This window comes from Sciurus vulgaris (genome assembly GCF_902686455.1).
Source record: "Sciurus vulgaris genome assembly, chromosome: 11".
NCBI classification, from domain to species: domain Eukaryota; kingdom Metazoa; phylum Chordata; class Mammalia; order Rodentia; family Sciuridae; genus Sciurus; species Sciurus vulgaris.
Window position 1 is genome coordinate 39,467,697 of NC_136472.1, and position 23,971 is coordinate 39,491,667.

Genomic DNA, 23,971 nt, shown 5'->3' on the forward strand with positions numbered 1-23,971 from the left:
CTGCCCCGCGAGAGGCGGCGGGAGAGGAGACAGAAGGCAGTGTGGAGTCGATCAAGAGAAGGAAAAGCATCCTTAGGGCCAGTCGCCTTTAAAACCTTAACCGCCCGGACTATGAAACTTAAATATTACGTCTTTGTAGCTAAATGAAGTTTATTCGCCTTCCCTCATTTTGGCTACTAAAACCCCACATGCGCCACCTAGACAGCAGTCTCCGTGGCTCGGACTCGGTTTGGTTTCTGAGTCGGTACTTGAGCGGGCTGCTGCACCTTGTCCGTAGGAAATGCAAGACTTCTGGAGAGACGGAAGGCAGAGGACAAGCAGTTCTCGTGAGCGCTCCGCTCCGCGCACATCGTTCGGAAGCACGGGGAGCGCTGAGAGCGTTTTAGGTCTTGCCCAGAAAAGAACGTTTCCCTGATGTCTCATGTTAACACAAGCCCATTTTGGAACATTGTCTCCCTCGGTGCCAGGTAGTGGGCCCGTGACTACAGTGGTGCTGGACCGACCTCACGAGTTGCTACTCCACGGTAACTCTGCTTTCATCAGCCTGCAGCAGTAAAATAGCACACTGCATGAATAGGAATAGTTATGGTGCTTAATCTTAAAAGGCAAGTGACATTTATTTGGTACTGGGGATTGAACCAAGGGGCACTTTACTATAGAGTTAGCTACATCCCCAGACCCCCCCCCTTTTTTTAATTGAGACAACTTCTCACTAAATTGAGGTTTGCCCTAAATTGTTGAGGCTGGCCTCGAATTTGCGATCCTCGTGCCTTGACCTCCGGAATCGCTGGGATGATGGGCATGCACCAACACGCCACCGCAGCATATGACTACTGTTCATTTGTTTAAAAAAATTAAAATTGGGCATAAATGATAAATGCCTTAACATAAGTCTCCTACCTGTATTCCAGTGCATTGTAACTTAGAACAAGTATTGATGACTAAGTGCAATACAAAGCCCTGAAACCATTTACCAACTAGCATATTATTTTCCTTAAAAAAAAAAAAAAATAGTAATGCAACAGTTCTCAGATGAAGGTTCACTTTAGGAGAGGGGAAAAAAAAAAAAAAAAAAAAAAAAACCCAAATCTTAAAACTGTTAAGATTCACAAAGAAAACATTAATGTTCTTCAACCCTAACTACATTTTAGCATATAGGGGCAGAGGGTCTTCTATAACTATTACCTAAAAACTCAGGGTGATGCCAGGCAAGAAGTATTATTAAGTTTCCTGGGTAATTCTGACATGTGGCCAGGCTAGAACCACCTCCACCCATCAAGTGTCCCCTACCTTCCTTGAAGGATTAACATAACCAAGTTTCACTTGGAGCAACACTGGACAATACAGCAGGCACTCATTTCATTTGGAATGATTTAGCTATCATCTTTTGATGTATTCTGAGCTGTTTCCTTTACACTGACACTCATTCCAGTTGACTCTTTGGCTGCAAAGACTGGAAACAAACTACCACAAGGCAAAAGGAGTTCACTGCACACTGTCTAGGAATCGGGAGGAGAAAGGTGGCGGCAGCTGCTCTGTCACCGCCCTGGAACAAGGTCTTTCATCACCTCTCTGCTTCTGGCTCCCTCCTAATTTAGGTTTACCTGGATAGAACATCGACCACCTGATGTCTGCACAGTCTCATTAGCTTATAGGGAGGCTGCCCTTGGATGAGTTGCTCAGCTCTGGGGTACTCTGCGAGGGTGACGGTGGCTCAGTCACCCAGGCATCAGGCACACACACGGGCCTGGGTCTCCAGGAAGGCAGCAAGAATAAATGAATGAGGGCATAGAGCTGACGGTTCCAGGAACCCAGGAGGGTTGCCCAAGGCATTCAGGGTAGCATTGGACCTGGGCCTTAAAACTTTGACAATGTTTGCAGTAAATACAAGTTTTTTAAGACTTTATTCTATTCTTAGGAAGTTTTGAGGGAAACTTATTTTAACAGTATGTTTTCCATGCAATTATTCTGTTAAAATGTTGCTTCTTTTAGCAGCATGAACATCACTAACCAGTTAGTTCTGCCTTGCCCTGAAGGTGTTAGTTTGGTTGCCAAATAATCATGCTCTTTATGTGCAAAATAAAGATTGGAAGTCAGATAGCACACAGTTCTGCCAACAGTATTGGGCTCACCAGTTTCAGAGGCTTGTTTATGAAAACTTCCTCACACTTAAGTCATGAACTACCTCTTTTTCTCTTTCACCTAATTGTAAAGAAAGCTGCTTCCCCACCTTCTTACCTTTGCAAGAAAACCTGACTTTCCCTGCTGTAGTAGAATTGGTATCATAGATTATATATTGTGGATATTAGTCCTCCACCTTCCTTTTGAAGTTTCAGTTACATCAGAAAATGAAAGTTCATTACTTGTAATGCCACAATATTGTGCATCGTTTAAGTTTTCCCAGCCTCTCTTTAAGTCTTCAGTTAAAATATAAAATCCAGCCTCATAATAAACTAAAAGGTTAAATTAAAGATGAACAATTTCAATTTCTATTGTAATTTTATTTCAAATTGTGCTGTTCTGCCTCTTTATCAAATACATTGTGACAGTTGCTCCACAATATTCATGAACTTGTTTAAAAAGTTAAAAACTTTAGCTCTAGGGGCTGGGGAGATAGCTCAGTCGGTAGAGTGCTTGCCTTGCAAGCACAAGGCCCTGGGTTCAATCCCCAGGACCCCCCCCCCAAAAAAAAAAAAAAAAAAGAAACTTTAGCTCTAGTGACCAATTTATAAGAAATATGGGACACAAAGGGACATGATAAAGGACAGGCTAAGCTTGCAATAAGCAAAATCCAGATTGTGAGAAACTCAAGGACAAACGACTGGGTTTATTCAACAGCAGAGACACACAGGAAAAGAAGGATGGATGGAGGGAGGAAGGGAGGAAGGGAGGGAGGGAGGGAGGGAGGGAGGGAGGGAGGGAGGAAGGGAGGGAGAACCAATAAAGAGCAACTTAAGCAAATTATGGATGTTGTTTCACTATTTGAATAAACTGTCAAAATCATTTGAGATCATCAGAAAATTTGAGCATTAACTGTATACTTGATGATAAAAAAAATTATAGATTTATGGGGCTGGGGTTTTGTGGCTTAGTGGTAGAGCACTTGCCTACCACTGCAAGGCACTGGGTTCAATCGTCAGCACCACATAATAAGATAAAGGTATCAAAAATTATAGGTTTGAGTGATAATGATATTGTGGTTATTTTTTAATATCTTTATCTTTTGGCCATAGTTACTGAAATTTTATACAGGAAGTGAGATGATGTCTGAAATTTGCTGGGGAAATGGGTGGGGATATAAACAAGACTGGCCACAAGTTGACAATTGTAGATTTTGGTTGATGGGTACATGGGCAAGTTAAAGTTTTCAGAAATATCAGGATGGTCTGATTTTTTACTTGTTTACAATTTATTGGTAATAAGAAAATACATTTTATCACAGACTGCTTCTTATATCTTGCATCTTTAAGGAATACCATTCAAAATACAAGTCATACTAATCTATTAATATGTAATTACAGTACTAGGGCTGGGGCTCAGTGGTAGAGAACTTGCCCAGCATGCATGAGGCACTGGGATCAATCTCTGGCACAACATAAAAATAAAAACAATGGCAGGGCAGATAGCTCAGTTGGTAGAGTGCTTGCCTTGCAAGCACAAGACCCTGGGGTTCAATCCCCAGTACTGCAAAAAAATAAAATAAAGTAAAATAAAATAAAAAAATAAATAAAAATAAAGGTACTGTGTCCATCTATAACTAAAAAATATTTTTGATTTAAAAAATTTGTAATTACAGACTTTTTCACTTTTAAGTACATTCTTATATAAACACTATCTGTCATATCATCTAAATCCCTACAATGGGGATTGGGCACAGGAACTATAAATCAACTCATCTAAGAAATGCCAGTACTTGGGGGGCTGGGGTTGCAACTCAATGGCAGCTCCACATAAAAATAAATAAAGGTATTGTGTCCATCTACCACTAAAAATATATTTAAAAAAAAAAAGAAATGCCTTTACTTAACAGCACTATATCATCTGACCAATAAGTTTTTGACACATAAGGTTATAAAAAAAAAATTTTATTAAGTACAGTTTCATATAGAAATCTCAAGTTTACAAATGTGATTGGATCTTTAAGATACAAAATTTATTCTTAAAATACATAACATATATTAGAAACTCAGTCTCCAAAATACTCAATAAAGATGTTTGGATGACACTTATAGAACTGACCTAGCAATTTCTTCTTCTCTTTGGCGGACAGTTTTGAATCTTCATCAATAGTTTTTAGTAAACGCAGCAGCTCATCTTTGGTTGTCTTCTGTGTACTGCTGGAATAATCACTTTGATCAATTCTCTGGCAATAAATATACCCTTAAGGTTTAAAAAAAAAAAAAAAAAGTTCAGTTAATGACTCTATTCCTCAGATTTAACTAGAAAAAAATCAAACAATATTTTTATATTTATCCTTTTCTTCCCTATTTTGTAAAATGCACTGAAGAAGATAAACACTGTTGCCTAAATCTGGGCAAGTTGCTTTTTGACCCAGGAGGCTCCCGTACTCTAAGGAGAATGTTGAGAATTTAGCTGAAATGAACTACTTAACAGCAAAATACTTTCAAATAAATACAAAGAATTTGTCTCCAGAAGACCGTAAAAATAATAGCTCTTGGATTACCTGTGTCTTTATTTGGATCTCTTCCCTTCTGTATGGCCATAAGTTTAACACTAACAATTTTATGTAAAGTTCCAGGAATCTTAAAAAGAAGGGATACAGGATATTACTCAAAAGTAGTTTAATCTATACATAAGTAACCTATTACAAATAAGCTCAATTTCATTACTGTCAGAGTTTTACCTTAAAAACATCTCTTTGGTGATCCATTAAAAAGAGTACCAGAAGATCAGTTTTGCCTTTGGACAAATTTTTATTGTCAACAATAGCCTTTGAGAATATCCTTTTCACAACCATTCGATTATCACTCTATAAAAATAAAACACACCCTGTAATTACATATTTAAAAAACTAACATTAAGGGAATATTAACTAATAATAGCTATTATCCACTTCAGTATACTTGATGCTGAAGATGGAATAATCTGACATATGGGTCTCATAAATATTAAGGATACTGAATACAATTAACATTTAGACAAGACTTACTTCTTTCTGTAATTTAAATTCAGAAGGATGTGCTGCAACAGCCATGAAATACAGTAGCCTTCTAAATTCTTCTCTATTTTGGGAATCCAAAAGCTTCAGAAAGAGCTGAGTAGCTTCCAAAGCTATTTCAGTTTTCCCATTTACTTTAGGAAAATGGAAAGAAAACTGCTTTTAATTGACTAAATATGACTATATTAAGGAACAAAACTCAAGTCACAGTATAAGCTAAGTAGAACACTTATTCAAAATTATTTCCGAAAGCAAAAACAAGACTGGGAATTAAAATGAATGAACCAATACCATAAAGGCAGCGTGTCCTCAAATTCACAACTAATACCTTAAGTCCCTGTCATATGATCTAGGGCATTAAATCTAACTCCTGACTATGTAGATAAATTCCCAGCATGTTTTTCATTAATTCAATTCATTTTGGGGATATACCATATGTACTGATACTGATAGATCCAAATCTACCCTCTGAGAAAAATAGAAGGGATTCTCTGAAATCCCCAATTTATTTTCAACAAGTCATGTGGAACAGGATGGCTTACTGGTAGACAGCAAGCAGAACAATTGCCATTTTGAAGATACTGGAGGGGGTGTGCTGTTCTGTGACTAAGCTTCCAGCAAGAGTAGAGTAGCCTTCTCCTGTGGCAACCAGAAATTTCTGCATAACTTTAGAGCTTGTTAAAGCCTCAGTCCAAATGAGTTAGTTTTAGAACAAACATACTTTTCATGCATTATTACAGATCCATTTCCAGCTCAAAGTATTTGGGGATTAATTTTGAAGAAAATTCACCTTTTCCTGATTCCTCCAGAAGAGAAAACCTAGAATCCAAGCAAACCTTACTTACCTAGGAGTTCTGCAATTCCATTATGAACATCAGATAGGTGATTTAATAGTGGTTCTCTACTACTGTAATATTTGCCAATGGCATCAAACAGAAGTTCCTTCACTAAGTCTGTTCTATCTGGTTGCTCAGGAAAGTTTCTGCTTATGTCTACCACCATCTGGTCTGGAAGGTATTCCAAGCAGTCAATAGCAGCAGAGAGCCATTCATCTTCCCTTTGGGGGAGAAAGGAGTATTTTAAACAGCAAAGAAAGAAATACACACAGCACCTAATTTGATAGCTATTTCAAGCTCTGCCATCAGGATACATTTCTATACTCTTAAGGGTTATGCTTAGTTATTTTTATATGTGGCTAAATTGTGAATCACAGATTTTTAAAAATTAGCTTAATGTGTTTTCCTCCCCCATCCCACAAATGAACTATCTATTATAATACGGGGGACATCAAGGGACATCAAAATTCAAATTCTACTTTTTACATCTCCAGTGTAGACCCAGAAATTCTAAATTTCTTGCTCAGGTCCCTGGCAGGACTAGATCTCAGACCTGACTCCTAAAGCAGTACTTCTGAGCTGTGTATGACCTATCACCTCTCACTTTGGCTAGGGTAAAATAGAGGAAGTTTGAAAATAACTATCAATTACATGTCTAATAATGCCAGCTGGGTAACTTCAGAAAAAGCATTACATTTCATAAATAAAATGACTAACAATATTCAACTTAATATACACAGTTTAAAAAAAAAATCATGTCTTGAGTGTATGGCAACAGAGGATAACTAATTCTTCCATGACCCAGGTAAATTATACCAGGTCACTTTGTCTCTCTGGGTATCATCAAGCTTATAAGATGTAGCTAGATGATCTTTAAGGTTGCTTTTAGCACAAATTCTGATTCTGTATATAAAAATTAAGGTAATTATAAAGTGTTTTCACATGTTACTTTAGGTTGAAGAAAAACAATTAAAATGCTGTAGAATAAGCCTATTACATATGCAGAGTTTAATAACTAGTATCTTGGGATTAACTTTTTCACCTAAGGTTTTAAGCTACTTTTTGATACTCAACTAATTATATTAATAGTTCACTGGAATGTAGAACTGAGGAAGTGCTAAAAATATAAATTGTATTCCTTTCAAACATTTCCATCTTCTTAACTGGACTGGAAAAATATCTGCTAAGGCAAAATAATTAATAATCAAATAACCTAGCCAGGCATAGTAGCCCACCCTGTAATCATAGTGACTCAGGAGGCCAGGACAGGAAACTCGCCAGTCTGGGAAATGTAGTGAGATCTTGTCTCAAAATTTAAATAAAGGGCTGGGGCCTGGGCATGGTGGCACATGCCTGTAACCCCAGTGGCTTGGGAGGCTGAGGCAGGAGGATTGCATGTTTAAAGCTAGCCTCAGCAACTGTGAGGCACTAAGCAACTCAGTAAGACCGTCTCTAAATAAAATACAAAGGATGTGGCTCAGTGGTTGAGTGCTCGTGAATTTAATCCCTAGTATCCCCCCACCAAAAAAAAAAAAAAAAAAAAAAAAAGGGCTAGGGGCACAGCTCAGTTGTAAATTGCCCCAGGGTTCAATCCCCAGCTAGAAATAGAACTTATCTTTAAACTTTAATAATTTTAATGAGAAGTTTTCAAACTAATTCCAAGAATTTTTCAAATCTGTTCATTTTTCTCCAGATCCCTTTAAGGAATCTTAAGACCAGTGAGCCCTACATTTTAACAAAAAAAAATGGAGCATAATCATTCTCTTCATTTGATGTTCAAGTTGTATGTAAGGCAAAATGAACATAAAAAATCAAATTTAAGCCAGGTGTGGTGGTACACACCTGTAATCCCAGCAGCTCAGGAGGTTGAGGAAGGAGGATTGCTAATTCAAAGCCAGCCTCAATAATTTAGCAAGTAAGCAACTTAACAAGACCTTGTATCAAAAAATAAAAAGGGCTGGAGGTGTGTGTGCCTCAATGGTTGAGTGTCCCTGGGTTCAATCCCTGGTACCAAAAAAAAAGAAAAAAAAGTAAATTTAAATCTTTTTTTAATTTTGTTCTTCACTTTCTCAGACATTGATAATATCAAGTGTCAATGCATAAGTGATCCTATGGATAGAATTCAAATAATTATCTGAAAACCATCATCTATCGTCAACCTACAAACACTAAAATTATTATATATATTCCCACATACTGAGAGTCACCATAGGCCTTGAGAATCCCTCGATCCAGATAGTTACTGCTGTTGATCATGTCAGGCTGCCGCTTGGGTTGAGGAACTTTAGGTACAACCTCTTTCTGTCTGAGTAAGGAGTCAAGAAGTGGAAGGTCTACAAGCTGTAGCAGACGCCCAATTGTTTCTTCTTGCCACACTTCGTTAATAACTACACAGGAAAAATGACAAGGCGAAAGGTAACAATTAATAGTTACTCTATACTCACCACAATATTTGTCTCCACAGGTCTAAACTAGTGTACTTTTGGCCAAAAAAAGAAGAAAAAGTCAATCTTCTGAAGTGCTTTCTTACAACAAAGTAAAACAATCCAAGATTTGTTTAGAGTGTAGGAGAATAGACTTTGGACAGGAATTCTTCTCATTCTTTGTACTATATAAAGCCATCTGTCAGAGATAAGAGATCAACTCATATAACATGTTAATAAGGACTCCGGAAGAAAGAATGATTCATTCAATCTAAAAACTGGTTTGAAACTACTGGCTGATTATTCCACTCTGGGTTTCCACAACCAGGATGAAGGAGGGTGGAAATCAAAGCGATTAGGCTGCTTTTCACTGCCGCAAGGAAGAGCCTAAGAATTTTGTTCATGTTTTAATGTAATTTTCAAATTTTTTACTTAACCTAATAAAACCTGAGGGAAAGAAAATATCTGAGAGGATATTTTAAGTAAAAATCTGCATGCAAAACATTTCAGATTTGAACCTCTGCCAGCTAATAGGACAAAAGTCAGTGTTCAAGAGTTTTAACACTGATGTATTTGTTAAAGATAATAGACTTCTGTTAAAATGTGGTATAAACGGCTTTAATACATAGTACACTCTTTCTCTGCACTTTGAATAAATTCTAATAAAGGTCAGGACTGAAACACTTTAAATAACTTTATTTGAAGTTAGTCTTCTATTTCTTACTTTGCTCATCTTTAGCTTACCTTGTGGAGACAAGGTTGCAGAGATATTCACACGAGGGGAGTTAGCAGGCTTTAGGCTCAGATTTTCCCACAGGTCCTCCAAACTGTCCGATTTGATATCAGCTGAGTTAAACAATGCATCTGCATATCTAAAAACAAATGTGGAACGCCCACGGAAATATGTCAGTATTTAAGAACTAAGTTTCTAGAGAGTTTAGAACAAAAACACAACAAATGCAAACCCCAAGGGTTGACTAAAATATAAAAAACACAGCTTTCTCAATCCTCAAATATATATACTCTAAATAATTCTTCTTTAAACATTTATTTGGATGTGATTCAATGACTAAAATTTAGTCATCAATTTTAAAACATAATAAAACCTAACTGAACTTCATTACGCTTACTGTTTTTATCAGTTATCTTTATTTCTCGGCATTCTTCGGTCGATAGTGCTCATCATTTTCCAAATACAGAGCTACAATGTTACCTGCAATTCTGAAGCCAAAACTTTAAAAATCAAAAGTTTGCTGGGTGTGATGGCGCACGCCTGTAATTCCAGTGGCTTGGTAGTTTGAGGCAGGAGGATCCCAAGTTTGAAGCCAGCATCAGCAACTTAGCAAGGCCCTAAGCAACTTAGTGAGACCCCATCTCAAAATAAAAAATACAAGGGGGCTGGGGATGGGGTGATGCAGTGGTTAAGTGTCCCCCAGTACCAAAAAAAAAAAAAAAAAAAAATCAAAAGTTTATTCAGCATTCTTATGTTCACAAAACCTATTCTGAGCCAGGAATGGTGGTGCAGGCCTGTAATCCCAGTGACCCAGGAGGCTGAGGCAGGAGGATCACAAGTTCAAGGCGAGCTTCAGCAACTTGGAAAGAACCTGCCTCAAAATTAAAAAAAAAAAAAAAAAAAAATGAAAAGGATCCAGGATATAGATCAGTGGTAGAACAACTCTGGGTTCAATCCCTGTACAAAAAACAAACAAAAGAACCCTATCCTGAGATTATCATAGCCTCTATTTATCCTAGTTAGTATGAACATTCCTTTGTTCACCACAGAAATATTAATATGCTTGGTTTGCTGTCCCAGATCCCTCGAGGTACGTTATACAATATATATGTAAAAAATGTTCTAAGGTCTCCAAAGTTACAAATTCCTAAATGTGTCTGTCCCAATGCTCTCAAAGCATAAGGACTACATCCAAAAAGAGGGGCCCTACCTCATATTTCCTTTCTGTATACAGAGGTAAATGTTATCACATTTTAGATACAGAGGCAAAAAAAAAAAAAAAAATCTGAAAGTCAACTTTCAAACTCTGACTTCTGATCAAATCTGAATCAAATTACACTAAAACCTTTGCAGTTTAGCTGAGAATACAAGGGAAAGGTAAAATGTTGTACTTCATAACTAAGTTCATTACGTATTCAACCACTAGGTTCTACAATCTGGTCTTCCCAGGCTCTTTTTAAATGAACCTCTTTCTACCCCATGCTGTTTAGTTTGACACTCCCCTCGCTTTTGTAGACTACAATAATGTAATCGATTCCTAACTAGCTATCCTAGCAGTTTGCCATGTAACTACCAAGATGACCTTTTCTTATTTTATTCATTTTGGCTTGCTGCTGGGATTAAAACCCAGGACCTGGCTCAGGCTAACCAAGTGCTCTACTAATGAACTACATCCCCAGCGTTCTTAAAATATTCTGCGGCCTCCCTAACATCTGGATGGTCAAGTCCAAATTTCTTAATATGCTGGACACAATGTCACATACTTGAAATCCCAACTACTTGGGAAGCTGGAGGAGGAGGAGGATCATCACTTGAGCCCAGGAGCTAGAGACCAGCCTGGACAACAGGGAGCAAGACCCTGTCTAAAGAACAAACGGGCTGGGGTTGTAGCTCTTCAGTAGAGCATTTGCCTAGCATGTGTGCGGCACTGGGTACGATCCTCAGCGCCATATAAATAAATAAATAAATATTCTGTGTCCATCTACGACAACCAAAAAACAAAGGAACAAACAAGTGCAACAAATTCCTTAGCAGGCCACCCGAGGCCCTGGCATTCTAACTCCCACATGTACTTCACACTCACTTCTGCCACTTTCTGGATTCTAGTAATATCTACGGCCTGGGTGTCTCCCTGCCGGCCTTCACCTTCTGTACTCAGACCATTGTTATTTTTCTTCTTTGCGGTGCCAGGGATAGAACCCAGGGCCTTGCCCATGCTAGGCAAGCACTTTACCACTGAGCCACATCCCCAGTCCTCAGGCCACTTTGTTTAAAAAAAAAAAAAAAAAAAAAAAAAAAATTTTTTGACTTTTTTTTTAATACTATCTATAACTTGAGGAAAATCAAAGTCTGTTAATAGGTAGCTCCTAAATGTTTGATATTTAGCAGAAATGAAGTTAATAAAATTTCACTGGGCTTTATGAAATACATCTGCAGATCCAGATTTTAGCCAAGTTATGCTTATGAAAGTAATATACAGTCAGTCACTCATAAAAAAGTAGACAAAATCCTACCAATAGGCCCATGAGAATCTAACAGGACATACTGACCTGGAAGGTGAATATACTTTGTTCTCTTTGCCTAACTGACCGTCTTGGTTATGTATCGTTGTGAATCTGTACAGGCTGCAACTACTGTCTTCAAATGTAGGCTTTTTGTCTTTTCCAAACACCTTGGTTGGAACTGCTTCGAATACTTTGTAGTCCATAAGTGCTTGACACACTCTCACCACTTTGGCCCGAGGAATATCTACATCGCCAAAGTACTTATTCTGGATTAGGTGAGAATAAACGACATCCACAGCTTCTGAACCGACAAAGCAGTCATTGTGTCGTTTCAAGTGGTGCCTTCGTTGTTTTACTTCCACTTGTGTCTGAAGAGTATTTATAATGCTGCTCCATATGTATGTGGCTCCAAATGGCTTCTGGGCCACACTGAAACCTAGAAGGGGGGGTAGGGGGGAAATCACACACACACAAAAAAAAAACAAAAACTGAGGATTAGTACTTTGTTCATTTGTAATAAGGTCTGAGCGATCCTTAAGCAAAATGTGGCAATTTCCAAAGTTGCTAATAAGGAAAACTCATTAGGACAACTTATTGCTAAAATACTGTTATTAATAGCAATTTGTTTTAAAAAAATTAGTACCTACTATATGCTGATTGTTGTTCTATGTGCTAACACACGACAGTGAACAAAATAAAGTCCCTGTTCCTATGGACTTAGACCTTGTGGGAAGATACAGATGATACCTAAGTGTGTGCTCAGCACTAAAAAGAAAAAGGCAGGTAAGGAAGAGAATGCCATTTTATTTATTTTTTTGTGGTGCTGAGGATCAAACCCAGGGCCTCATGCATGTGAGGCAAACAGGCAAACACTGGGCCATACTACTGAGCCATATCCCCAGCCTGAGAATGCTATTTTAAATGAGATGTCAGGAAAGACTTCTGGCCAGGCACCGTGGTACACTCTGGAATTCCAGCAGCTTGGAGAGGGCTGAGACGGGAGGATCACAAGTTCAAGGCCATCCTCAGTAACTTAGTGAGACTCCCCCAACACCTCCTGCAAGCATCTTAGCAAGAGCCTGTCTCAGAAAACAAAAAGGGCTGGGGATATGCTCAGTCATAAAGTGCCCCGCAGCTCAATCCCCAGTAGCAAAATAAGAAACCTCTGGTAAGCTTATATCAGAGCAGAAACCAAGCTGTGCAGATATGGGGGGGGAGGGGAGAACAGAGAGAAAAGAAAGAGCTAAGGTCCTGAGGATGTGTGCTCTGCTAGGGCAGAAAGGAGGTCTGTGTGGCCAGCCTGGTATGTGGAGGGAGCGGGCAGTAGGAATTGAGATTAAGGAGGGAATGGAGAAAGGATGCGAGATGGGGAAGGAGACAGACCAAGTAGAACCTCGGGGCAGTTACCACTTATGCACAAGAAGCTCCATTAAGGGCCTCACGGAAGTCATCGGATCTCCAGTAACAACGTGAGGCGGCAGATATCTCTATGTGGGACTGAAAACGTTCAGAGAGGGTACCTACTTCTTCCAGACATTACTGAGAGGTAGTGCTGGAATCCACTCATGGTCATTGAAGCATTTTTCAGTCAAATACACACACACATAGGCTGCAGGGATAAACTAGTATTTTTAAAGCTTCCTATTGTGTAGACTTATGACTTAAATATGTAGTAAGCAGGGGAAAATAACTGATTCCTGCCCAATAGAAGCTTACAACTTACAACAAAGATAGGGAGGGAACAGAAATAAAGCAAAACAAAGGAAGGAAAACAAGCTCCCAAAAACTTTGTCATATTTTTCTTCATCTTAATAAACAGATTATTTGGTAAAACTGCAGAGAAGAAAAAGAAACAATCAAAATGAAAACAAAGTGAGCTGGGAGAGGTGGCACACACCTGTAATCCCAGCAGCTCGGGAGGCTGAGGCAGGAGGATCATGTGTTCAAAGCCAGCCTCAGCAAAAGTGAGGTGATAAGCAACTCAGTGAGACCTTGTCTCTAAATAAAACACAAAATAGGGCTGGGGATGTGGCTCAGTGGTTAAGTGCCTGTAAGTTCAACCCCCTAGTTCCCCACCCCATAAAAAGGGGAAAAAAAAAAAAAAATACTGGGGAGTGATATTGGTACTATCATATTGTTGTTGTATGCATGTACAAATACAAAAAAAGCAAACCACACCATTATGTACAACTATAATGCACCAATAAAAATATGGAAAAAGTGTTAAGAAACAAAATGGGTTTTGGGTTTTAGTAAGCTGATGGAACAGAGTCTGGCTAATCATGCTCTTGGTACCTGCCCACTCCTCACCCTCCTCCTCTTCACAGAGAAGGCCCTTATGTGTTACTTTTCTCAATGACGCTCTGAAAATTCAGTGATCCTAATTTAAGCCCCATTTTTGTTAAGCATATTACTTCATTTTTAAGATATCATGGCAAAGAAGTAGTACAACTTACACTACAAGAAATAATCCAAAAAAGAAAACAATATGTATCTGTATAACAGTAAAAATTAAAGAGACCTATAATTAAACTGCTACTTGAAATCATCTTCCTCTTTTTGTTTAACGAAATAAATGTGTCACATGAAAACATAAGTTTCTGAAGGGCTTTAAAACTCATTAGACTGTATTTTTTGGATACTGGGGATTAAACCAGGACTGAGCATGTGCTAAGTACATGCTTTACCAGTGAGTTTTGCTCTCAGCAAATTGAAGCCATCAATTTTAAGTGAGCCTTTTGGAATTCATTTCTTGTGTTACAATAAAGAGTGTACTGAACCATGATACTATACTATATACTATATTTTTGATAGGACAAATTTGTAGCTACTAGCAATTTTAACATTTTTACTATGAAAATCAGTAACAAAGTCTTTGACTGTTTACTTGTAGATTTTCAATACCAAAAGTAGATGGGCAATTTATCATCTATCCATTATTATATTTATTTAAAATTATCAGCAATATTCTTTCAACTATCAAAATTATCTTTTAAAATTGAAGTTAATTCTTAAGAATGAAGTAATTATTGCCAGGCTTCCAAATATCATGTGAGCAGTTTCAAGATCTGAGTTGTTAGCCAGGTGTGATGGCACATGACTGTAATCCCAGCAACTCCAGAGGCTGAGGCAGGAGGATCACAAGTTCAAAGCCAGCATCAGCAACTTAGTGAGGCCCTAAGCAATTTAGCAAGACTGTCTCTTAGTAAAATAGAAAAAAGGGCTAGGGATGTGGTTCAGTGGTTAAGCACCCCTGGGTTCAATCCCTTGTACAAAACAAACAACAAAACCTGAATTGAGGAAAATAACCAGCTATTATCAAGCTAGAACTAGATTTATTACTGTATTTAGTCCTTACTGAATAAAGACAGAATCGAGCATTTGATGAGATGTGTGTGTGTGCACACACACATGCATGCCAGAGACTGAACCCAGGGGTATCTAACCACTGAACAACATCCCCAGCCCTTTTTATTTTATTTTATTTTTTTTTATTTTGAGACAATGTCTTGCTAAGTTACTTAGGACCTCACTAAATTGCTGAGTCTGGCTTTGAACTTGCGATTCTCTTGCCTCAGCCTCCTGAGCTTCTGGGATTACAGGTGTGTGCCACCATGCTCAGCTCAAGTTCAAGTCATTCTTGGAATCCAAAATTCAGAAGTAGCTGTACTTTCTCTAATGATGATAACTAAACAAAAAGTATTAGCAGCTAATACTCTCAATTTTCTCAAATACCACCAGTTATAACAGATTTAAATGAATTTAGTGTTTGCACTTTAGTCTTTTTTCAAATCTTTATTGTATCGTTATTAAGAGCTAACAGTGCGTAGAACATGACAGATGTCTTCTCTCATTTAATCTGGATAAATTTCTCTGTGAAATAGTTATTAACAATTCTATTGAGGAAATTGAGGCTCAGTGAGTGAAATGTGCCTTTAGTTGCACAGCTAACAAATATATATTAGCTTTTCCTAGTGTTTAAATATTATATATTAAAAGTCAGGCACTAGATAAACAGATTTGGAAATATTCTTTCCTTGGAGAGTGGGATTAAGTACAACAGTTTTAAGATAACCAAATAGTGAATTGGATGTGGTGGCTCATGCCTATAACATCAGTGACTACAGGATTGCAAATTCAAGGTCAACCTAGGCAACTTAGCAAGATTCAGTCTCAAAACAAAAAATAAAAAGGGCTAGAGATGTAGCTCAGTGGTAGAACACTTTCTTGGTTGACATGTGTGAGGTCCTAAATTCAATCCTTGGCATTGGAAAAAAAAAAAAAAAGAAAAAAGAAAAGAGAACCAAAAAGATTAGAAGGAACAAAACAACTCTAGGGTCTGAACCCTTAACCAAGGTATTTAAAAAGTCAGTACTCCTAAAATAAGGTAGGATATTGTAAATTCTAGAATAAATACTATCCATTGTACACAGGAGTGAGACAGGAAAACAAGATTCAAAGCTGGAACCATGAGATTGCCTGTTAGGTACCAGTGAAACAGACTTCTAAGCTGTTTTTTTTTTTTTTTTTTTTTTTGCTCTGTTGTCCAGCTGGTCCTGAACTCCAGGGTTCAAGTCATTCTCCTGCCTCTTCCTCTCCAGTAGCTGGGCACCACCATACCTGGACAGGCTAGTGATAATATTAAAGATGAAACACACAGTCTTAACATCTGAGCTACAAGTAAGTTAGCACATAAATCCTAAATGATAAGGCAAAGTCACTTATTAATTTGAGAGTAATAAAACAACTGAAAGGGGGTGAGAGGGAGGGAATAAACAGCCCCGAAGACAAGAAAAAGGCTAATCTTCACAGGGGAATTAAGAGGTAAAGAATAAATTCCCCCATATTAGTTTGCTGCTTAAATGTGGGAAATCAGGAAGTTCTGCAGGTTGGATAACACTGTATAAAAGATTAAAGAACAGGTTAGAGCAGGAAAGTGGTCACCTGTGAGCCACATGCTCCCAGAGTCCTCAAGCATGATACAATTCAGCCCTTTCAGGTCCCCTCTGTTCTCACTGACCAACCATTGCATCCTGATATATTTCCCCTCAAGCATCACCACCCACAGACCCAAACGAGCTCATGTTGGTACAGATACTATAATACATAACGTACCCTGAACTTGACAAGTAAATGTGCCAAAACCCACACCAGGATAACCTGTTTTTTTAATGCTGACTTCATCAGTTGGATAAAGATTCCCCCACATGCTGGTCTGAAATATACTTATCATTATCTAAGAGCTGAACTGAATATTGGTATAACACCCCGTAGCCTAGGAAAATGACTTACTGTGATTTCTAAACAGGATTCAAGAGATCAGAAGTACAGAATGAATGTTTTGTTAAGTCTAGCAAACCTCACTTGCACATGAGTTGGACAACTCATTAAAATTCATCACTATCTACATCTTGAGGTTTTCTTCTGGTCAAGCATTTCTTCTTCTTCTTTTTTTTTTTTTTTTGCAATACTGGAGATTGAGCTCAGGGTCACTGTGAGCTACATCCCCAACCCTGGTCAAGCATTATCTAAAAGTATCAAAACCAATGGAATCTAAGGTCTAGAAACCAGCTGCAATAAAAAGCTGGGTAAGAAATTTAATGTCCATAAGTTGGTTTCTTCATCTACCAATGGAATAGTTGAATACTATGTTTAAGGTTGGTTTCAGGTCTGAACTGCAGATTTATAGAAATTTAAAGACTGAAATTGTACCTTATGCATTTAGGTATGGACAATGAATATAAGATAGAATATGACAGATCAATAGGTAAGAAATAAGACATGGGGACAGACTTGACCTTATCAGACACAAAACTCAGAAAGTGGTCTAAGAAGAGGCTCAAATTATTTTAAAATCAGATTTCTCGTCTTACATATGGTCTTAAACACTGGATCAAATTTAGACTTGTTAAACATTTACTTTTCAGTAGCTTCATCTTTATCTGCTTGAAAAAACAAGACCTGTCCTTCACACGAATGTGGACTCTATCCAAAAGTTAAAAAAGTAGTTAAACTTCCAAGATAATACTGAACACTGAGATGTATTTGAAATAACTAATCATCTTCACTTCTAAGAATGCACACTTGTCAAGTTATTATTTTTAATCCCTTTAAACTCAAGTCATAAATCAGATATGTCAAGAAATTACATTTACTCAAAAATTACAAAGAAGCCAGGCATGGTGGCTGCACACCTATGATCCCAGCAGCTCTGAAGGCTGAGGCAGAAGGATGTCAAGTTCAAGGCCAGCCTTATCAGCTTGATAAGGCTCTAAGCAACTTAGTGAGACCTTGTCCCAAAATAAAAAATAAAAAGGAATGGGTATGTGGCTCAGTGGTTAAGCACCCTAGGTTCAATCCCCAGTACTGAAAAAAAAAAAGTTAAACGGAGACAATCAGCATCAATCATGATCTATGCAGTCAGCAGCTCTAGTCTTACTGCGCAAACCTACCTTATGGTAAACAATTCTATAATCTCTTCAAATAGTGAGATTATATTAAATCCTCAGATGATCAATACGTAAGTACAGCTGGATTCCAGTGTAAGGTAAACATGCACACAATTACTAAAACATACTAACATGTAAATGAATATAGAACAATTTAGGCTTTAGACTGGACTTAAAAAGAAATTCAGATAACATCCATTTTCCATAAAACTTTGAGAAACAGTGAGTCCTATTTCTTTTAATTTTCCTTATAGTTTATAGATACTGTTTTACAGAGCACCAATGACTACAACATAAAACAAAAATTGGTCAATGAATATTTATTAGTTGTAGAGTATTGATAACTACTAAAACATTTATTTATTTGAGGTGGGTAGTCCTGGGGATCAAACCCAGAAACTTGTGTATGCTAGGCAAGCGTTGTACCATTGAGCTACATCCCTAGCCCCCTAAAAATGGTGGGGATTTTCCCTCCTTTTTAAAATTTTTTTTACACCCAGGGATACTTAACCACTGAGCCACATCCCCAGCCCTTTTTATTTTGGGACAGGGTCTCACAAAGTTGCTAAGTTTCTGAGGCTGGCTTTGAACTCTAAATCCTCAAACCTCAGCTTCCTGAGCCACTGGGATTACAGGGTGTGCCACCGCATCCATCTTATAAAAGCATTTTTAAAGAAGGGCTACAAAGTGGTACTCAGTGGGTCATTTTACCCTCCACAGGACATGTCTGGGGCATTTTTGATTATCCCAATGGGGCAGAAGGTGTTATTGGCATCCAATGGACAGAGTTGAGAGATGCTGCTAAATATGCTAAGCTACAATGCACAGGACAGTTCCCACAACAAAGAAAATGTCAAGAGTGCCCAGATTATGAATGCTTTGGCTAACCCAGTATTGTTCAGATGTGAAAAACTGTGCTAACACAGCAGGCACAGTGCTGGGTGCTAAGAATACAAAGAGTAAGATCGGCATGGACTTTGGAGTCCCAGAGACCTGTATTCCACTCCTTGGTCCATCATTTACTAATAATACAAACTTGGGCAAACTGCCTAACTCTTATGTTGCTTTTTCAAGCAGAGGTAACTCCACTTCTCTAAGTTACTGTGAGGGTTATGAGATAAGATACGTTAATGTGGCTAACACAGTGTTCGGCAATGAACAGATGGTTCATTAAAAAAGAAGACACATGCCTAGAATCCCAGCTACTTGGGAGGCTGAGGCAGAAGGATTGAAAGTTCAAGGTCAGCTCTGGAAATGTAGTGAGACTCTGTCTCAATTGAAAAAAGGAGGCTGGGGATGTAACTCAGTGGTAGAGTACCCTGAAGTACAACTGCCAGAACCACATATTCAAAAAAATGTTAGGGGGCAGTCTGCAAGAGCCTAAGAAGGCGACAACTAAACAATGTAATATCCTGGATGGGATCCTGAAAAAGAAAATGGGCACTGGGCAAAAACTGAGGAAATCTGAGTAAAGTGTGGACCTTTTAGTTCATAATCATGTGTTAATACTGGTTCATTAAAGTGCCAGACAGACCATACTCAGGTAAGATAACAAGAGAAACAAAGTATAGGGCATATGGGAACTCTATGACTAACTTTATGATTTTTTTGTATATAAATTTTTAAGTTTATTAAAACATAAAAAGAAAGGAGATACGTTTTTTCCTCTTCCTTTCTCTGAGGTCAGAATACAACCCCCAGTACCCGCTCCAGGGAACTTATTTTTACTTCTTCCACCTGGATAATGATGTCAAGCTCTGGAAGGAATTTAGTCAAATAAATCTATTAATCCTAAATCATTCAGAATTTAAGAAAATTTTATTTAAGAAGCATTTTTTTTTTTACAAAAGAAGTTTTAAAACAATACTCACAGAATTGGAAAACCAAAGAAAAGGACTACATTTTTTGGACAGTAACCAAAACTTCATAAAAGTAGATAAAGGGAATTGTGTTTGTGTTTGGAGTGTTAAAACTGACCTCTGTGGGTGGGGGAAAGAAACTTCCTATACTACTGACACTTAAGATTGCAACACTTTTCCTGGATATTGGTTTTGGAAGTCCAAAGTTTATCTTTCTCCTTTTTGTTGTTAGAGATATGCTGAAGACTGCCTCTGAAAAGAGGCTGCAGACAGGTAAAATATGCAAACTAAGTCTTTACTAACAAAAGCAATTTTAAGATATGCTAAGCATTGGCCCCTGCTTTAATTCACACAGATTAATGGTAGCATATGGAAAGTACTTTGAGCTCCCTGGAAAGTGACACCAGGCAAATTCAAAGAATTAGGTTACAGTATAAAGGGATAACACGATAACATACCACTCTCTTGTATGTCTATATTAAAAGACAAGAGTCTTTGAAGTACTGACTGAAGGTTAGCATATAAACTTAATTTCTTCAACATAAATCAGGTCGCCGGTTATTATAGCCCTTTAAGGTATTAAAGAGTTACTAATCTGTGGAGAAGGAAAAATACAAAGCTGCTTGCCAGAGCACACAGGGAATGGCAAGGACCCAAGAATCCTTAGCTCCCATTACCTTGCTCACCAGGACTAAGAAAAGGCAACTAACTCAAGAGTGGAAGAGGGATTAACAAATGCTAACAGGTAGGAATTCCAGGTGCAGCTAGCAAAACAAATGAGAACAGGCAGTGAGCCCATATCTGCCCACTGCACCTGGTGTAGAGGACAGTGGTCTTTCCCTGTGATTCCAAAATGCACCAACCAGCAGCCACCTACTTCAATTTTGAATACATATTCCTTCACACCATCTAAGAACCTGTTCAAAAATGCCCAAAGCCCAGAACTGACATTACAGCAGTTAGAGGAGAGGGAGCACCATGTTTTTAATCAGGTGAAATTTGGAAATTTCATTCACTTGGAGCCTAAAGAGTCTCAAGATTGTTTTTAATATTATTTGGTTTTAAATTCCCTCATTTTAGTGTTTTCCTTATCTTCACAACATAATCAAGAAGACGGTCTGAATGTAGCCATTATGTCCTTATTTTCTAAGTGGAAGCAGAATATGGTCAGTATTATGATGTTTTAGAAAAGCACGAATGAAAGTCATTATCACAATTTATCATTAGCATTTTGAAGATTAAAAGGAGCATTAATTGGTAAGTCAAACACAAGGGGGGGGGGGGGCTACTGAGATGCACCCATTTGGCCTAGAAGGAGGAGTCATGGCCCCCTCATAAAAGCCAAGTGTTATCTGGATTATCATAAGAGTCATCTGAGTCACCCTATTTACTGAGTTGTAGATGCTAGGATCAACATTTTAGAGCCCGTCATCGGATTCTGTTCATTTGTTTAAACACCTGAAGAAACCAAAATCCTAAAGCAACTACCCCAAAAGATTCGGTGGCAGAAGTCTCCATCTTCTCTCCTAATGTCGTGTAACTATTAAAGAAAAAAAAAAAAAAAAGCCAAAAACTTTAATTTGCTTAAGTAGTGTTTATACAGAAAGTGTAAAAAAAAAAAAAAAAAAAAAAAAAAAAAAATTACCTTTTAGACCAAGATCTTGCCTGGATAACTTATATAACAGGAAATTCTCATCTCTCCCAGTGGAATCTGGGGAGACCGGCGTGCCCACTCTTGATGCCTACCAGCTTGGGAACAAAGTAGCCAAGAAAACCAATCGGTCCTTGGAACTACTGTGCAGTCAAGATACGTGCTCCGGACACGGAGCGAAGAGCTACCCAAATTCCACATATCATCACACTTGTCACCAGTCAAGACGCGGAGCCCACCCGGGAGACCCGCGGCGAGTGCCTGGCACGAAGCCGGCACACAGACAAACGCGCGGTGCAGTTAAAGTTTCGGTGACTTAGTGAAAAGCTGGGCTCTGCGGGCAGTGGGGTCCGCCGGCCTCAGCCCACCCGCGGAGAGGAACCTTCCGCACCGCGGGGGCGTCAGCCCAGGACACAGCTGTGCGGGCTCGTCAAGCCCACGGACCCGGGCGCGCCACCCCCGGAGCGCCCCACACCCGACACCCGCCCCGCGCGGACCACAGCGCGCGCCGCCCTGGAAGGGGTCCTCGGCACCTACCCGGAGGCTTCTGCGCCGGACTGTGCAAAGCCGCGAGGTTCAGCGCGGCCGCCTTCTCCCGCACCGTGGCCATAGCCCTGGCTGCGCGGACACCGCCTCGGAGACCGCTGCCGCTCCGCGAACTGGCCGCCCGCGCAATGTGCCGCCAGTTAACTGGACGGGGCGGGGCTCCATCAGGCCCCGCCCCCGTCCGGTCACGTGCCTCCCGGGGGGCGTATAACCTGCGGCTACAGCGCACAAGACTCCTCCCGCCAGCCACGAGGAGAGCGGTGGCCAGGTAAAGGGTCTTCCTGGGAGGATCCTTGCGAATCGCGCCGGCCCTGAGCTGGGGCTCAGACTAGCTGGATTCAGGCACACTGCACGGTGCGGTGCCTTGCCTCTGGGATCCAGCAAGAGCTTAACTGCCCTGTGCCTCAGTGCCCTCACCTGGGACGCGGGAGTAGTAATTAGCACCCGCTTCACCGAGCTTTTTATGAGGTTTACACGAACCAATCTACGTTCAGCATTTAGTAATTGGGCCTGGAATATGAATGCTTAAGATTACGTCATGGTAATAAATGCATTGAGTTTTTCATGCATCCCTGCCTGTTAAGAACAAATAATTCCTTACCTGGCTCAGGAGAGCAATGTCTAGAGGTCACAGGAGGGCAGCAACTAAAGACCATGGGGCTGGCTGCCAAAGAAATCTGTTGATTCCAAAGTAACTGGGTCAGGTGAATAAGGACGGAGTTTGCTGTGGAAGAGGAGGAAGGGTTAGAGGGAAGGCAAGAAAGTAGAAGGAAAGCACCTTAGTTACTTGGGAAGTGGAGGCCGGAAATCCAGGGGTTCCGTGCTGAAAAGATGTTCTAAAAGACCAATAACCCAACTGCCAAATCCTTGCCTTTGTTTGTTGTTAAGTTTGGGGATTTTGCAGTGATTTTCAACGTTTGGTACTTGTATTAGGAGGAGGATGCTTGTGTGGTCTGGGTATAAATTAGAATGGTATTTAAGTGGAAGTTTATTACTTATTAGAAAAATGTCTTACATGTGCTTGTTTCAGAGAATACATAGCTGTGACCTTAGAGACCTAGGTTTAGAGGGTGGGACATGAGGGATAATTACTACTCCTAAATCTTAGATAAAGGTTGCCAACTTCACTGGCACCTTTTAATGTGCTCTCCCACTGGTAGTGGAAGTAAAACCCGTTCTCATTTCTGTTCAGGGAATTTTCTTTGTAATGTCTCCTTTACTGCTCACAGAAAATATTCAACTCAGGACAAATTTCAGTTTCCCGGTACACCACTTAACTTTAGTCTGTCTCATACTGCATAACTAAATGAATACTGTGTGGTTGTACTACTTGGGAGGGAAAAAAAAGCTGGCCCTGTTGTGGAAAACAAATCTGGTCTTTTGAAAAACGCAGGTGACCTCAGTGACCATTTTGATACTTTATGTAACATTTCAAAGAATTTTCCATCAGCTTGTACTATCCTGGCCTCCTACTCTGGAATGCTAGAATTCTCTTCTTTGCCTATGTTGAATGCAGCCTGGTGGCCTGACCCCTTTCCTACCCTCACTGATTTTTTTTTTTTTTTTGCTTTTTTTTTTTTTTTTTATCCAGCGTTACCTTGATACATTCCCTATCATTTATGACACTTATCAAATGCATTACTATTCAGTCCCCAGTCATATTGTAACTTCCTGATTATTTCAGCACAAACACATCTTGAGTGCCTAACAAAATTTATTGTCTAGGTCAGGGAGCACACTTGAACCTCTGTTTATTTTAGCATCTGTCTGTGTAGTAGTAGGCATATTGTG

General features: G+C 39.2%; 1 protein-coding gene and 2 long non-coding RNA genes across 10 annotated transcripts in view; 1 reads left to right on the forward strand and 2 right to left on the reverse strand.

The window, feature by feature from the left end:
- Positions 1-254: 254 nt before the first annotated feature.
- DEPDC7 (DEP domain containing 7) lies at positions 255-22,384 on the reverse strand. Of its 8 annotated transcripts, none has more exons than XM_079103081.1 (10): positions 22,172-22,384; positions 11,721-12,111; positions 9,183-9,310; positions 8,213-8,402; positions 6,025-6,236; positions 5,171-5,313; positions 4,865-4,990; positions 4,685-4,763; positions 4,240-4,380; positions 392-544 (listed from the first exon to the last, which is right to left on the reverse strand). In XM_079103081.1, the coding sequence occupies exons 1-10, from the start codon at positions 22,242-22,244 to the stop codon at positions 540-542; spliced, it is 1,488 nt and encodes a 495-aa protein (XP_078959207.1). In that variant the 5' UTR covers positions 22,245-22,384; the 3' UTR covers positions 392-539. The 8 variants fall into 8 exon arrangements, 6 of the variants coding, with proteins under 6 accessions (XP_078959207.1, XP_078959204.1, XP_078959205.1 ...); XM_079103078.1 differs by lacking the exon at positions 392-544 and adding an exon at positions 701-833; XM_079103079.1 differs by lacking the exon at positions 392-544 and adding an exon at positions 715-830.
- Positions 12,159-21,598, reverse strand: LOC306639484. Its single transcript, XR_013757667.1, has 2 exons — positions 14,580-21,598; positions 12,159-14,548 (listed from the first exon to the last, which is right to left on the reverse strand). It is a non-coding gene; the product is annotated as an uncharacterized lncRNA (long non-coding RNA).
- Positions 22,378-23,971, forward strand: part of LOC306639480 — a 66,679-nt gene continuing 65,085 nt past the window's right edge. The window contains exon 1 of the long non-coding RNA XR_013757663.1: positions 22,378-22,448. This is a non-coding gene — a long non-coding RNA (uncharacterized lncRNA). The remainder of the gene's footprint in view (positions 22,449-23,971) is intronic.

What these genes read in the sequence shown, in the direction of transcription:
- DEPDC7 (XM_079103077.1), bottom strand. Translation starts at nt 22,244, where the DNA reads ATGGCCACGGTGCGGGAGAAGGCGGCCGCGCTGAACCTCGCGGCTTTG. An exon ending in AAGGCCTATGGTGACTCTCA is followed by an intron (nt 6,237 to 8,212) that starts GTATGTGGGAAT and finishes TCTCCCCCAAAG; the next exon opens with GGAAGATGAATGGCTCTCTG. An exon ending in TGGAATTGCAGAACTCCTAG is followed by an intron (nt 5,314 to 6,024) that starts GTAAGTAAGGTT and finishes ATTTTCCTAAAG; the next exon opens with TAAATGGGAAAACTGAAATA.